The sequence below is a fragment of the Leptonychotes weddellii genome, chromosome 16 (assembly GCF_054177405.1).
Source record: "Leptonychotes weddellii isolate Sample4059 chromosome 16, ASM5417740v2, whole genome shotgun sequence".
NCBI classification, from domain to species: Eukaryota; Metazoa; Chordata; class Mammalia; order Carnivora; family Phocidae; genus Leptonychotes; species Leptonychotes weddellii.
The window spans coordinates 38955638-38969720 of NC_138384.1; the positions used below are offsets into that span (position 1 = coordinate 38955638).

The window sequence follows — 14083 nt, forward strand, 5'->3', positions numbered from 1 at the left end:
GGGGCACCTGGGTGGCTCAGTCGTTAAGCGTCTGCCTTCGGCTCAGGTCATGATCCCAGGGTCCTGGGATCGAGCCCCGCATCGGGCTACCTGCTCGGCAGGAAGCCTGCTTCTCCCTCTCCCACTCCCCTGCTTGTGTTCCCTCTCTCGCTGTGTCTCTGTCAAATAAATAAAATCTTTAAAAAAAAAAAATTCCTTTGTGTATACCACATTTTGTATCTTTGGGATAGAAGGGTGCTCTTATGGTAAATGCATGAGACTACAAATGGACATTACCTGATTCCCCCCTATATGAACTGTACTATTTTGCATTTTCATCAGCAATTTGAGAGTCCTTGTTTTTCCAGTCTTGCCAATGGAGTCTATTAATACACTTTTGAATTTTGCCCATTTAATTGGGATGAAGTGGTATCTCAGTGTGTGTAACTTGCATTCTCGTCTCAATTTTTAGACTCTTTAAGGATATTAGTCTGTGATATAGTTGCAAATATCTCCTCCTGTCATTCTCCTTTAACATTTAGTCCTATAAAATTATTTATTTTTTCTTCTTTATTTCTCCTGGATTTTTGAGTCATGCTTACTGATATCTCCTCATTCCAGGGCTATAAAGGAATTCACCCATGTAGTACTTGTAAAGTTTCCTTCTTTTAATTTTTTTACATTTAGATATCTTGATTTGTTGGGAGTTCATCTTATGTTACACTGCCAGGGATGAATCTAATTTTCTTTCCTATAAATTTTATCCAACCGTGCTAACAGGAATGAAAAATTCTTTCTCAAAATGATTCTAGCAGAATGGTTCCTGCCAAGAAAGGTGGTTAGGGAAAAACTAAGAAATGTTCTGTCATCTCTAAGGTAGACTAGAGAAGACATTATCAAAATTCACAAACATACCAATGGAAAGGGGTTCAAGAAACATGTACCGTAGGCATTCAAGGAGATCCAGGAATTCACAATGAGGGAGAAAGGAGTACCTGATATGCACACTGATACTAAACTCAACACAGAAGTCAAGGCAAAAGGAAAAAGGAATGCCCCATATTTATCTGTATATGGATTTCCAGAAAGTTATTTTTCTCAGTAGATTCATCACCTTAAAAGAAATAGTCAGCATGAATGAAAATGGCTGGTTTATTACAACAAAGTAATATAACAAAAAAAATTCATTTTTCCCATGTGAGTTGAGAAATTCCACAGAAGACAGTAATTTGGGAGGGAACTACTGTTCCCTAATACTGTTTAGCTACTGTTAAAGAACCGAATTATAACTGTGCTAAATACATGTATATAAGCTCAGCATTCTTTAATTTACATAATACTAAAAGGTACCAAGAAAATACTCTTAGAATAAATCAAGTACTGAACTGATAAAGTACATCTTCATCATTGATATCTTGCAGTTATGTGTAAACTACAGAATTATCACCCATCCAGATCAGAGTTTAAACATCCTGGGTAAATGTCATTTGACTACTGTGTTAGTTTTTTCTATGTATGTTCATGAGTGAAATTATTCTGGAATTTGTTGTTCAAGGGCTACTTAACATCTCATTTTATTAATCAGAATTATGTTAGTCTTTAGCATCTGCTCGCAATTTTTCCATAGGATTTTCTGTTCCTTCAGGGGGCAGCCTGTACAATTATCTGCTCCTACATGATTTTTAAAGATTATTTTTTCCAATTGTTAAATTTTTTTGGCCCCTTTCAGTTACTCTTGAAATTTAATCATTTAAAATGTTTTCCTAGAAAGCAAACCATACTCTATTTAAAAGTTGGATCTAATAAGGCTTACATCTATTTATATTACCATTAAAAATATCCTCTAAAACATATATCAGAATTCTTTCTTATAATGTGAAGGCATTGCCAAAGTTTAGTAATAATAGTTTTCGTCAAAGAAACATTTTGACCTAAAATAAAAAACCTTTTGTATTGTTCTTTCTTCCATGATTTTTGCTTTATTTTCATTAAAACTCTCCATTAATTCAAACACCCTTTGGGGCATTAGCTTGTTTAGTTCAGTAATCATTATTTAATTTGACAAATATTTGGACTCCACAACGTAACAGGCACTTTCATAAGTGTGGAGATACAATGGTGACAAGAGGTAAACTGCCCTCAATTGTTTTAGTTATCTACATAGAGTAATTTCCATTGAGAACTGCCATGGTCATGTTCATAGGATTTGATATATAGGAGTTTCATTATCATTCACAACTAAATAGCCTGTAATTTTTTTGATTTGCTTATTACTTTGATAATTATTGATAAATTTCCAAGAGGTCAGGATTCATTTGGCCATTTTCTAATTTCTAAATTTTAACTGTGGTGATAAAATGGATAGGACATTTGGCTTTAGAAATTTGTTAGAGACAAATCACTTCCAAATGCCTTCAAAAACAAAACAAAAAACATTGCTGAGCACTCAACTACCCCATTTTCATTAAAACCGTAAGGCTTTCTTTACAGTACGGATTTTTTGGTGCAGCAAATGAATACTGATTCAAAGCTTTCTTTCCTTCATTCTGTTTTACTGGTTTTTCTTCAGAATTATCCTACTGTTCAATAAGATACATATACAGATGGCATATTTGTCTATATTCATTATATTGTCAAGGTCTTTATCTCATAGAAATGGTCTAATACTAATATTAATGATGGTCATGACATCATTTAAGTTGTCAAGCTCATTTAACCCTTATTATCAAATAAGTAAGGAAACAGACACAAATTTGAGTTACTTTCCAAAAAATACAGATATGTTGGAACTAAGGCATACCAAAGAAGTTGTATGACATAGCTCAAGGCTTTCCAAGATTAATTACGTAACAGAAATTCACCTTTAGTGTAATTCTGTGAAAGTGTAACAAGATTTAAAAAGTGATGGAAGGTTGCCCTACACGAGTTAGATTTAAATTCTATGCAGAATAATATCAATGATGTGGAGAATGCTTTAAGAATGATTCAAAAGAGAGTCACAGTGTCATCTTATTCATAGGGTTTTACTCTGGTATTCCAAATGGAAAATTATTCAGTAAATGCTTTCCTGTATTAATACAGATTGCATTATGAATTCTCTGCTGTTGAGTGTGTTATGTGCTCTGACAGTCTTCCAGGATTACTTACACTTGTGGGGTTTCTCAAAAGAAGAAATTAACAGACATCAATTAATGAGTCATGAATATTTTTATATCATAAGATTTTATAAGAGTGAAATAAAGTGAGAGCTTGGAGAAAATGTCTCAAAATTTTTATATTCATAGGATTTCTCTAAAGTGTAAATACCCTGGTGTTGAGCAAAGTCTGAGTCCTGACTAAAGGTGTTCCCATAGTCTTTCCATTGACAGAGATTCTTACCATTGTGAATTTTCTGTTCAGTAAAATATGGATGGTGACCAAAGATCTGGCTACTTCCCTTACATTCATAGGAATCTGTATCAGTATGAATTTTCTTATGTCGTGTAAGTTGTGAGCCCCAGATAAAAGATTTCCCACATTCCTTACATACATAAGGTTCCTCACCAGTATGTATTCTCTGATGTCGAGTAAGTTGTGAACCCCAGAGAAAGGCTTTTCCACATTCTTCACATTCATATGGTCTCTTTCCAGTATGGATTTTCTGATGTCGATTAAGTTCCGAACCACGAAAAAAGGTCTTTCCACATTCCTTACATTCATAGTTTCTCTCACCAGTATGAATTTTTTGATGTCGATTAAACTCTGAGCCATGAAGAAAGGTCTTTCTACATTCCTTACATTCATAGACTTTCCTCTCATTATGAATTTTCTCATGTTGAGCAAGATATGAGGCCCAAATAAATGTCTTCCCACATTGCTTACATTCATGTGGTTTCCTACCAGTATGAATTCGTTGATGTCGAGCAAGGTGTGAACTCCAGATATAGGCTTTTCCACATTTCTCACATTCATAGGGTTTCCTACCCACATGAACATTCTGATGTTGAGCAAGATTTGAACCACGAATAAAGGCTTTTCCACATTCCTTACATTCATGAGATTTCTCAGTAGTGTGAGTTCTCTGATGTTGAGTTAGGTGTGAGCCACGAGTAAAAGCTTTTCCACACTCCTTACATTCATAAGGTTTTTCACCAGTGTGAATTCTCTGATGTTTAGTAAGATGTGATCGCTGACTAAAGGCCTTCCTACATTCATTACATTCATAGGGTTTCTCACCAGTATGAATTCTCTGATGTCGTGTAAGATCTGAGCCACAACTAAAGGCCTTCCCACATTCCTTACATTCATAACACTTCTCACCAGTATGAATACGCTTATGGACACTAAGTTGTGAATGAAATCTAAAGGCCTTCCCACATTCCTTACATTTAAAAGGTTTTTCACCAGTATGAATCCTCCTATGACCAGTAAGACTTGAACGCAAACTAAACGCCTTCCCACATTCTTTACATTCATAAGTTTTCTTAGCAGTGTGAACTGTCTGATATTGAGTAAGTTCTGAATCAGAAAGAAAGGTCTTCTCATATTCCTTATCTTCACAAAATTTCTCCCTCGTGTGAATTACTTGATGTTGAGTACAGTCTGAGCCAGAAGGAAAGGCTTTCCCACATTCTTTAAATTCATTCAGTTTCTTTCCTGTATTCTGTTTGTGATGTACATTAAAAGCTGTGTGATGTTTAGAAGTGGACATTTTTTCACCAGCGAGTATAACCTGCTTAAAACATTCTTCCTGATTTTCATGTTGTGTTTCAAACTGACCTTTGCTTTCCCAATCACCCCTAAAACACAAATATTCAAGGCTGTGTTTTTTACAAATTTCTAATTGAGTCAATTCTCTCTCAAAAGTGACCTTTTTTTCTGATAACTTCTTGCTCTGACATCTTGACTGCATGTCTGAAAGATAAGAAGATAAATTCATACTGTTTTACTGTTCAAAAAGAATAAAAATGTCCAATGTAGATATAAAAAGCAAATCCTAAAATACGTAAGGCACACAAGAAGTGAATGACTTAAGAAATTCTCAAATTCCGGGCAATATGAAAAAGGGGCAAAAAATAAATAGAAATTAAAGAGAACTAATAAAAGTTGAGGTGAGTGATTAGATATATAAAAGCTTTGTTTTAGTCAAATTCATCTGAGCAGTTCAATTTAAAAAAAAAAAGGTTATTCAGGTACCACCCAGTCATGGAATGCCAATGTAAAGATAAGACTGTTTCACTCAGTATGGTAAATCAACCCTTAGCATATATTAGGCATTAAAAACATAATTCTGTAAAAAATACATTACGAGACAAAAAAAAAAAAAGGAAGAAATGGGGGGAATTTAGGGTGGAGTAAAGGATCTTACAAAAACCAAGTACCAGGAAGCACAACTGGGATCATTTAATCATATAATAATGTAATACACCTCACTGTCTAGTTGCTTCCATCTTTACTGAAATGAGTACATAAACTGCTTCCATATTACTTTCTGTACAGATAGGAGGAAACAAAAGCATATCTAAACTAACTCAAAGACAAATATGCAGAAATGTAATCATGCCTACTTAATCATTTTCAATTTGCCTTTGCAAAGACTTCACCCTGCTCATTTCCTCCACGGTGCATAGCCAAGCCATCTTTTTGTCACATGACTCCAACCAAGGTGCTTTTGTTTTCTTTATTCTTGAGTTTATAGTATTGCTCATCCATTCTGCTTTATGCTTTCAAGCCCTTCCCTAGGTCTCCTCTTCCTTTCCCTTCTATGCAAGGCCACTGAAAATATTACAGAAAGTATCTACAAATTTTCAAGTACTATGGAAGATACTATGATGAATGTCTTATATAATTCTGAGCTTAAAAACAGTAATGTTGGGAAACAGAGTATCAGTCTAATATGTGGGAAGTAATCTAGTCTAGAGTTAATACACAGTAGGAACTCAGTAACACAGGTGTGTTGCATTAGGTTAAAGGACATAATTATGGGTGATTGGGTGATAGTTCAAAAAGGAAAATAGTTTGAGAAGTTGCCAAGGGCAGAGTCTGGCATGAGCTAGGAATAAGTAGGACCACTCTGTGACTCATTTTTGATATGTGCCAGATTTGATGAAACTGTCATGTGGTTATGTTATAAATTTTTCTTGGGAGTAGAGCCGGGAACGGAGCAAGTACTCTAGCAGTGACAGAGTAAGTTGAAAGGCAGTTCAGTTACATGTGTAAGTAATAGTGTATTGTAGCAGAAAAAGGACAGACTACAGTTTCAGGCTCAGTTCTGTTTACTAACACCATCTTTAGGTTATGAGAAAATTACTGAGCTTGACTGAGTGCTTATTTTTCTGTATGACATTAGAGATATTAATATGTTTTTTAATGAGATTTATCGAGAGGATTGGGAAAACATACTATGTTATAAAAACTTTTATTTTGAAATACAGTTGACCTGGGAACAACACAGGTTTAAACCGCACAGGTCCACTTAACACATGGATTTTTTTCCAGCATTGTAAATTTATGGTTTCTTTCTTATGATTTTCTTTTTTTTTAAAGATTTTATTTATTTATTTGACAGACAGAGAGACAGCGAGAGGGAACACAAGCAGGGGGAGTGGGAGAGGGAGAAGCAGGCTTCCCGCGGAGTAGCGAGCCCGATGCGGGCCTCGATCCCAGGACCCCGAGATCATGACCTGAGCCGAAGGCAGATGCTTAACGACTGAGCCACCCAGGTGCCCCTCTTATGATTTTCTTAATAACATTTTCTTTTCTCTAGCTTACTTTAAGAGTCCATTATATAACACATATAACATATAAAGTATATGTTAATTTATGTTATCAGCAAGGTTTCCAGTCAACAGTAAGCTACTAGTGGTTAAGTTTTTGGGAAGTTAAAATTTATACATTAATTTTTTAAAGGATTTATTTATTTTACAGAGAGAGAGAGTGCTCAAGCAAGTGGGGGAGGGGCAGAGGGAGAGGGAGAGAATCTTTTTTTTTTTAAAGATTTTATTTATTTATTTGACAGAGAGAGACACAGCGAGAGAGGGAACACAAGCAGGGGGAATGGGAGAGGGAGAAGCAGGCTTCCCGCGGAGCAGGGAGCCCGATGCGGGGCTCAATCCCAGGACCCTGGGATCATGACCTGAGCCGAAGGCAGACGCTTAACGACTGAGCCACCCAGGCGCCCTTTTTCCTTGATATTTCAAAAAAACCCACAAACTCCTAAATAAACAACTAACAAATACTGTGGGGGGAAAAAAAGAAGGTCCAAGAATACGTTACTTCAATCTGAGTTCTGCCCATAATAGAAAATTCATCAATTAGCCTCAACTTGCCAAATATGCGCCTTGTTTCCTCTTGACAGCCTGGACTTGTCTTTTATGACATTGCAGTCTCTTTGTTGTCCTCCATTAGCCTTTTTTTTTTTTTTTTAAGATTTTATTTGTTTATTTGACAGAAAGAGACACAGCCAGAGAGGGAACACAAGCAGGAGGAGTGGGAGAGGGAGAAGCAGGTTCCCCACTGAGCAGGGAGCCCTATGCGGGGCTCGATCCCAGGACCCTGGGATCATGACCTGAGCCGAAGGCAGACGCTTAATGACTGAGCCACCCAGGCGCCCCTGTTGTCCTTCATTAGCCTTAAACTCTCTTCTGCCGCTTACTATTCACTGTAACCAGAAGCCATTTTCACCTATTATCCTGATTTTCAACTAAGCAGCCTATCAGGCCTTCTCTTAATGTAGAGCCTATTTTGCCAAAATTTATGGACATGTTCCAGTCACAGAAAAGAATACAAATTTCTTAATAGGTTATATACTCTTTGTTAACTCTTCTTATCCCAAAATGAAACTGGAAAATCAATAAATGTTGGTTAAAAGAACGAATTAGTGAGTGCAGGAAATGCAGAAGCAAGGAGAAATTTAGGCAAAATAAGAAAAATTCAAGATACAGTAGGCAAAATAAAAACGGGGTCAAAAGTTTTTTTAGGGAGAAATTTACAAATATCTAAATGAAGACATTTACAAATATCTAAATGAAAAAAAAGAGAGATAGAAAGAAATTGAGTCAAAGCATTGATAAACTGACTACTGGAGAAAAAGAATGACACTTACCTTTTTATAACATGAGGGAAAGAATTTGAAGAGTACTGAATTAGAGTGGTATTTGGAGGTGAAGAAAGGGTCATTTGGAAATTCATGGTGAAAGGTTACTTTGGACTCTAGGTCTCAGATCTTTATCCATAGGTTTTTATCCCTTGAGGAGGAGACTCGAGGCCAGTATTTCAGAGATGCCGCGGCCTCACTAAACATCTGGGCTCTTATCTACAATGATGGCGTCCCTGTGCTGGCTCAGCCCTCACTCACCTGGGCAAGGTCCTCTTGTCTCATCCTGTAAAACCATCCAGGGCTCTTTCCCCTTCTCCAGTAAAGAGAACACATCTGGCTGATAAATGCAAAGTCCTGATCAGAGATAAGAAACAGGAAATGACCATGTGGTAAAGATTTCAAAATTTGCAACTAGTCCCTTGGTTATGAAGGAAGAGAGACAATTATAGGAAGAGCAAGAAAAAGGCATGAAGTATTTCTAAAGGATGGAGAAGATAGAGGTTCCCACTGATGATGACTATTACCAAATTTATAAAGCATAAACCATTTTCCCAGAAAGAAGTCAGGAATTCCCCTAGACACTTAAAAGACAATTCAAAAATTCACAATGTAGAAATCAGAAACTTCTGGGGTTAGATTCTGAATCTTACCCAGTGAGATCATGTTGCTGTAGTTCTCCAACATCACATCTCTGTACAAATGTCTCTGTTCCAAGCCTAGGCATTCCCACTCCTCCTGAGAGAAGTCTACAGCCACATCCCTGAACATCATCAACTGCTGAAACAAACAACCCAAGCATCAACAGTGAAATTAAAAAATCTTTTTTTTTTTAAAGATTTTATTTATTTATTTGACAGAGAGATAGCGAGAGCAGGAACACAAGCAGGGGGAGTGGGAGAGGGAGAAGCAGGCTTCCCGCCGAGCAGGGAGCCCGAAGCGGGGCTCGATCCCAGGAGCCTGGGATCGTGACCTGAGCCGAAGGCAGACGCTTAACGACTGAGCCACCCAGGCGCCCGAAATTAAAAAATCTTTTAGATAGAAGGGAGAAGAAATGAAAATGCGCACTGTAGGAAGCAGTATACTCACTGAGCAAAAAACTGAAGTTGGCTCCCTGTAGTATAGGGGGAAATGACATGGAAATTAGTGTGACTGAAGCTGAGTGCCTATATGCTCTTCAAATCTTCTGTTGTTCAGTCACAACATCCTTATGACCTTCCAGGGACAAACACCAGACAACAGGATGGCAGCCCAGAATTAAGAGTTCTTTGTTGATACTACTGGGATGCCACGCCAGGCTTACAGGACTAACTCCAGATTTATTATGTGACAAACACTTCTTTTCCCCCTTAGGCTACTTTTAGTTGAATTTTCTGTTAGCTGAAGTTGAAGGGATTCTTAGAAGACACACTTCCTAACTGAATACCATTTTCTGTGGGAGTGTATAAAATCTCTGGGCTCTCAGATAAGTAGCTGACAATCAACACATGTCTTGTTAATAATATTAATCTCTCACTGATTTCCTGGCAAGATCCCAGATCTCTCTGAACTTTGCCAACTAATAAAACGGAACACCAACCAACACCAACTCTCACCTTTACTAATTGAAAGACCCCATTCTACAGAGTAAAGAAAAGCTTTCATGTAAAGTATCCCTTTGACCCACTCAGTTCCAACTTGTTAAGCCACAGATTTGAAAAGAAAGTCTCTACTATTTCCTCTAAGGAAAAATATTTCTCCTCCTTCAGTGCTCTGCCAAAGTATTAGGACATGGGAGGTGCTGAATGCCGTGCTGGAGAGAAGAGGGACATCTAGGAAGGCAGTGGACTGTTTCACGGCTATCACTTACCACAATGAATAGTGACTCAAGTAAGCAGCTTAAGGATAAAAAAGTATTCATATGATGTGATATAAAGGATTATAATTTTGGAGAGAGGCAATTCCAACTCACATGGGCCATGACTTAAAACTCCAAGAATCAATCAGTCTTCTAGACTCCTCTCCTGGTGAAGCAGAGTCCCGAGAAAGCAGAGCTAGAAGGAAGGAATCAGGAGAGGTCAGGTTTACCTCAGAGCTTTCAGATGGACTAAGAATTCCATTTTCTTCCCTGAAGAAAGATCAGAGGGAGTCTACAGAAATCCTGGCCCAAACCAAAACCCAAGTGACTCATTCTCCCTCCCTTTTTCCCAGTCCTAAGTAACCACTAATTCACTTTCTGTCTCTATAGATTTCCCTATTCTGGACTTTCATAATAAAGGAATCATACAATATGTGAACTTACTGTGACTAGTCTATCTCATTTAGCATAATGCTTTCGAGGTTCATCCAAGTTGTAGCATGTATCAGTATTTCATTCCTTTCTATAGCTGAATAATATTCCATTGTATGACTAGACCACATTTTTGTTTACCCATTTATCCATTAATGGACATTTGGGTTGTTTCTACCTTTTGACTGTTATAAATATGCTGCTATGAACCTTTGTGTACAAGTTTTTATGTTCGAATACTTGTTTTTGGTTTTCAGAGTACAAGTTTTACACTTCACTTATTAAATTTATTCCTAAATATTTTATGCTTTTTGATGCTATTGTGAATGGAATTGTTTTCTAAATGTCATTTTTGGATTCTTCATTGCAAATGTATAAATACACATTTGATTGGGGGGAGGGGCAGAGGGAGAGGCAGAGAGCGAATCTTCAGCAGGCTCCATGCCCAGTGCAGAGCCTAATGCAGGGCTTGGTCTCACAACCCTGAGGTTATGACCTGAGCCAACATCAAGAGTTGGACGCTTAACTGAGTTACCCAGGTGCCCCTACACTTGATTTTTATCTATTCATCTTATGCCCTAAAACTTTTTTTTTTTTTAAGATTTCATTTATTTGTCAGAGAGTGAGAGTGAGAGAGAGCACACACAAGCAAGGGGAGTTGCAGGCAGAGAGAGAAGCAGGCTCCCCACTGAGCAAGGAGCCTGTTGCGGGTGGGACTCGATCCCAGGACCCTGGGATCAGGGCCCCAGCTGAAGGCAGACGCTTAACTGACTGAGCCACCCAGGTGTCCTCTTAAAACTTCTCTAAACTCCTTTATTAGTTCTAATAGGTTTTTTTTGTGTGTGGATTCCTTAGGATTTTCTATATTAAAAAAAATCATGTCATGTGTAGATAGAGACGGTTTAACTTCTTTTCCTAGATGTTTTTTATTTCTTCTTTCTTGCCTAACTGCTCTGTAAAATCTCCAGTACAATACTGAATAGAAGTGGCAAAAGCAGTCATTCTTGTCTTATTCCTGATCTTAGGGGGAAAACATTCAGAGATACACTATCAAATATGTTAGCTATAGGATTTCTGTAGGTGCCCTATACCAAGTTAAAGAAATTCCCTTTCAGGGGCGCCTGGGTGGCTCAGTTGGTTAAGCGACTGCCTTCGGCTCAGGTCATGATCCTGGAGTCCCGGGATCGAGTCCCACATCGGGCTCCCTGCTCAGCGGGGGGTCTGCTTCTCCATCTGACCCTCTTCCCTCTTGTGCTCTCTGTCTCTCATTCTCTCTCTCAAATAAATAAAATCTTTAAAAAAAAAAAAGAAATTCCCTTTCATTCCTAGTTTATAGAGTATTTTTTAAATGAAAAGGTATTGGCTTTTGTCAAATGCTTTTTCTGTATCTATGAAAATGACTACGTGATTTTTGTTTTTTATTCTATTGATATGATGTATCACATCAATTGATTTTTGGATGTTCAGACAACCTTGCATTCCTGGGATATATTCCACTTCGTCATGTTGTATAATTCATTTTATACATTGCTGGACTTGGTCTGCTAATATTTTGTTGAGGATTATTGTGCTCAAATTCTTATGAGATAAGCTTTGTTTGGTTTTGGTATCTGGCTAATACCGGCTTCATCAAATAGGTTGGGATCTTAGCTGTATCCTCTCTTTTTTTAAATTTTTTTAAAAAGTGAACTCTATACCCAATGTGGGGCTCAAACTCACAACCCCAAGATCAAGAGTCACATGCTCTTCCAATTGTGCCAGCCAGGCACCCCTGGCTATAATCTTTAATTGCAGAAGAGAAGACACTGGGGAACTCAGAACTGATAGTAGGAGGCCTTCTGAACCAGGTTATGTTCTGAACAACAAAGAAAACCTGGCTGTTCAAAGGAACCATATTTTATTTTATTTACTTATTTTTAATTTAAATTTTAGGTAGTTAACATACAGTACAATACTGGTTTCTGGAATAGAATTCAATGATTCATCATTTACATACAACACCCAGTGCTCATCATAACAAGTGCCTTCCTTAATACCCATCACCCATCTAGCCTATCCCTCCCCCACCTCCCGCTATCAACCCTTAGTTTGTTCTCTATTGTTAAGAGTCTCTTATAGCTTGTTTCACTCTCCTTTTTTTCATTTCCCCTTCCCATATATTCATCTGTTTTCCTTCTTAAATTCCACCCATGAGTGAAATCATACAGTATTTGTCTTTCTCTGACTGACTTATTTCACATAGCATAATACACTCTAGCTCCATCCATGTTGTTGCAAAGGGCAAGATTTCATGCTTTATGATGGCTGAGTAATATTCCATTGTGTGTGTGTGTGTGTGTGTGTGTGTGTGTGTGTATAAACCACGTCTTCTTTATCCATTCATCAGTTGATGGACATTTGGGCTCTCTCCATAGTTTGGCTATTGTTGATACTGCTGCCAAAAACATCAGGGTGTGTGTATCCCTTTGAATCTGTATTTTTGTATCCTTTGGGTAAATAACTAATATTGCAATTGCTGGGTCACAGGATAGTTCTATTTTAAACTTTTTTTTTTTTTTAAGATTTTATTTATTTTTTAGAGAGTGAGCGAGAGAAACAGCATGAGAGGGGAGAGGGTCAGAGGGAGAAGCAGGCTCCCCGCTGAGCCAGGAGCCCGATGTGGGACTCGATCCCAGGACCCTGGGATCATGACCTGAGCCGAAGGCAGACGCTTAACCATCTGAGCCACCCAGGCGTCCTCTATTTTAAACTTTTTGAGGAACCTCCATACTGTTTTCCACAAAGGCTGCCCAAGTTTGCATTCTCACCAACAGTGCAAGAGGGTTTGTTCCCCTTTCTCCGCAGAGGAACTGTATTTTATTTTTTTTTTTTTCTTTTTTTTTTAAGATTTTATTTATTTGACAGCGAGAGAGACAGCGAGAGAGGGAACACAAGCAGCGGGAGTGGGAGAGGGAGAAGCAGGCTTCCCGCGGAGCAGGAAGCCCGATGCGGGGGCTCCATCCCAGGACCCTGGGATCATGACCTGAGCTGAAGGCAGACGCTTAACGACTGAGCCACCCAGGCGCCCCAGAGGAACTGTATTTTAAAGAAAATGTCTCCCATTGTAGTAACAGAGGAGAGAGAACTCTTGGGCAGAAGAACCTAAAAACTACTTTTTCACAGGAAAGCACCAGTGACAGCTATTCTGAGATAATCTATCACCTTCAAAAAAAATAAAATTAGAACCATTGTGTCCCAAGATATTGTTAGATATGTTTGAAAAGAGTGCCAAAATTCCCCTATGTATAAAGAAAACTGCCTAAAAGACACTGGAGAAGATTAAAATTATTATCCAACATTCCAGTATGAGTAAAATAATAATTTATTTTTATTTTTATTTATTTATTTTTAAAAAATAATTTCTGATATAATCACAGCTCTGAGGCAAGACTACGTGCACAAATATTACAATGATTTCAGGAATGGGAAGGAAGTGATGAGCAGACTCCATGTGAGAGTTGAATTCAAAAGTGAAAGAGAACATAGGCAAAATCACTTTAGAAATGAAGAACAAACAAGCACAAGGTATGACAAATACCACAGAAAGTGCATGGACAAAGAATACAGAAATTAGTGAGCAGAGCAAAATAAAACAAAGAAAGAGATGACAATTATTGGAAGAAAACAGTGCAAGTCAGAGATAATCCAACTTGCAAATAAGCAGACCCCTACAGATGAAATCCAAATCAAGGAAGAGAACAAGTATTAAAAACTACATTTTT

At 37.7% G+C, this 14083-nt stretch overlaps 2 protein-coding genes across 10 annotated transcripts in view; one reads left to right on the plus strand and one right to left on the minus strand.

The window, feature by feature from the left end:
- Positions 1 to 1113: 1113 nt before the first annotated feature.
- ZNF790 (zinc finger protein 790) overlaps positions 1114 to 14083 on the minus strand; it is a 16403-nt gene continuing 3433 nt past the window's right edge. For 2 of the 9 annotated variants that reach the window (XM_081807475.1, XM_081807477.1), the window contains exons 3-7: positions 10005 to 10086; positions 9143 to 9167; positions 8707 to 8833; positions 8315 to 8410; positions 1114 to 4872 (exon numbers count right to left, since the gene is read on the minus strand). In XM_081807475.1, the coding sequence (XP_081663601.1) occupies positions 3203 to 4872; positions 8315 to 8410; positions 8707 to 8833; positions 9143 to 9167; positions 10005 to 10086 (2000 nt within the window). In that variant the 3' untranslated portion in view covers positions 1114 to 3202. Of the gene's footprint in view, positions 4873 to 8314; positions 8411 to 8706; positions 8834 to 9142; positions 10087 to 14083 lie in introns of all 9 variants that reach the window. The other 7 variants (XM_081807480.1, XM_081807482.1, XM_081807478.1 and 4 more) reach the window with 5 other exon arrangements.
- ZNF345 (zinc finger protein 345) overlaps positions 6540 to 14083 on the plus strand; it is a 38452-nt gene continuing 30908 nt past the window's right edge. Inside the window, exon 1 of the mRNA XM_031026058.2 lies at positions 6540 to 6680. The gene's annotated coding sequence lies outside the window, so the exon portion shown is untranslated. The remainder of the gene's footprint in view (positions 6681 to 14083) is intronic.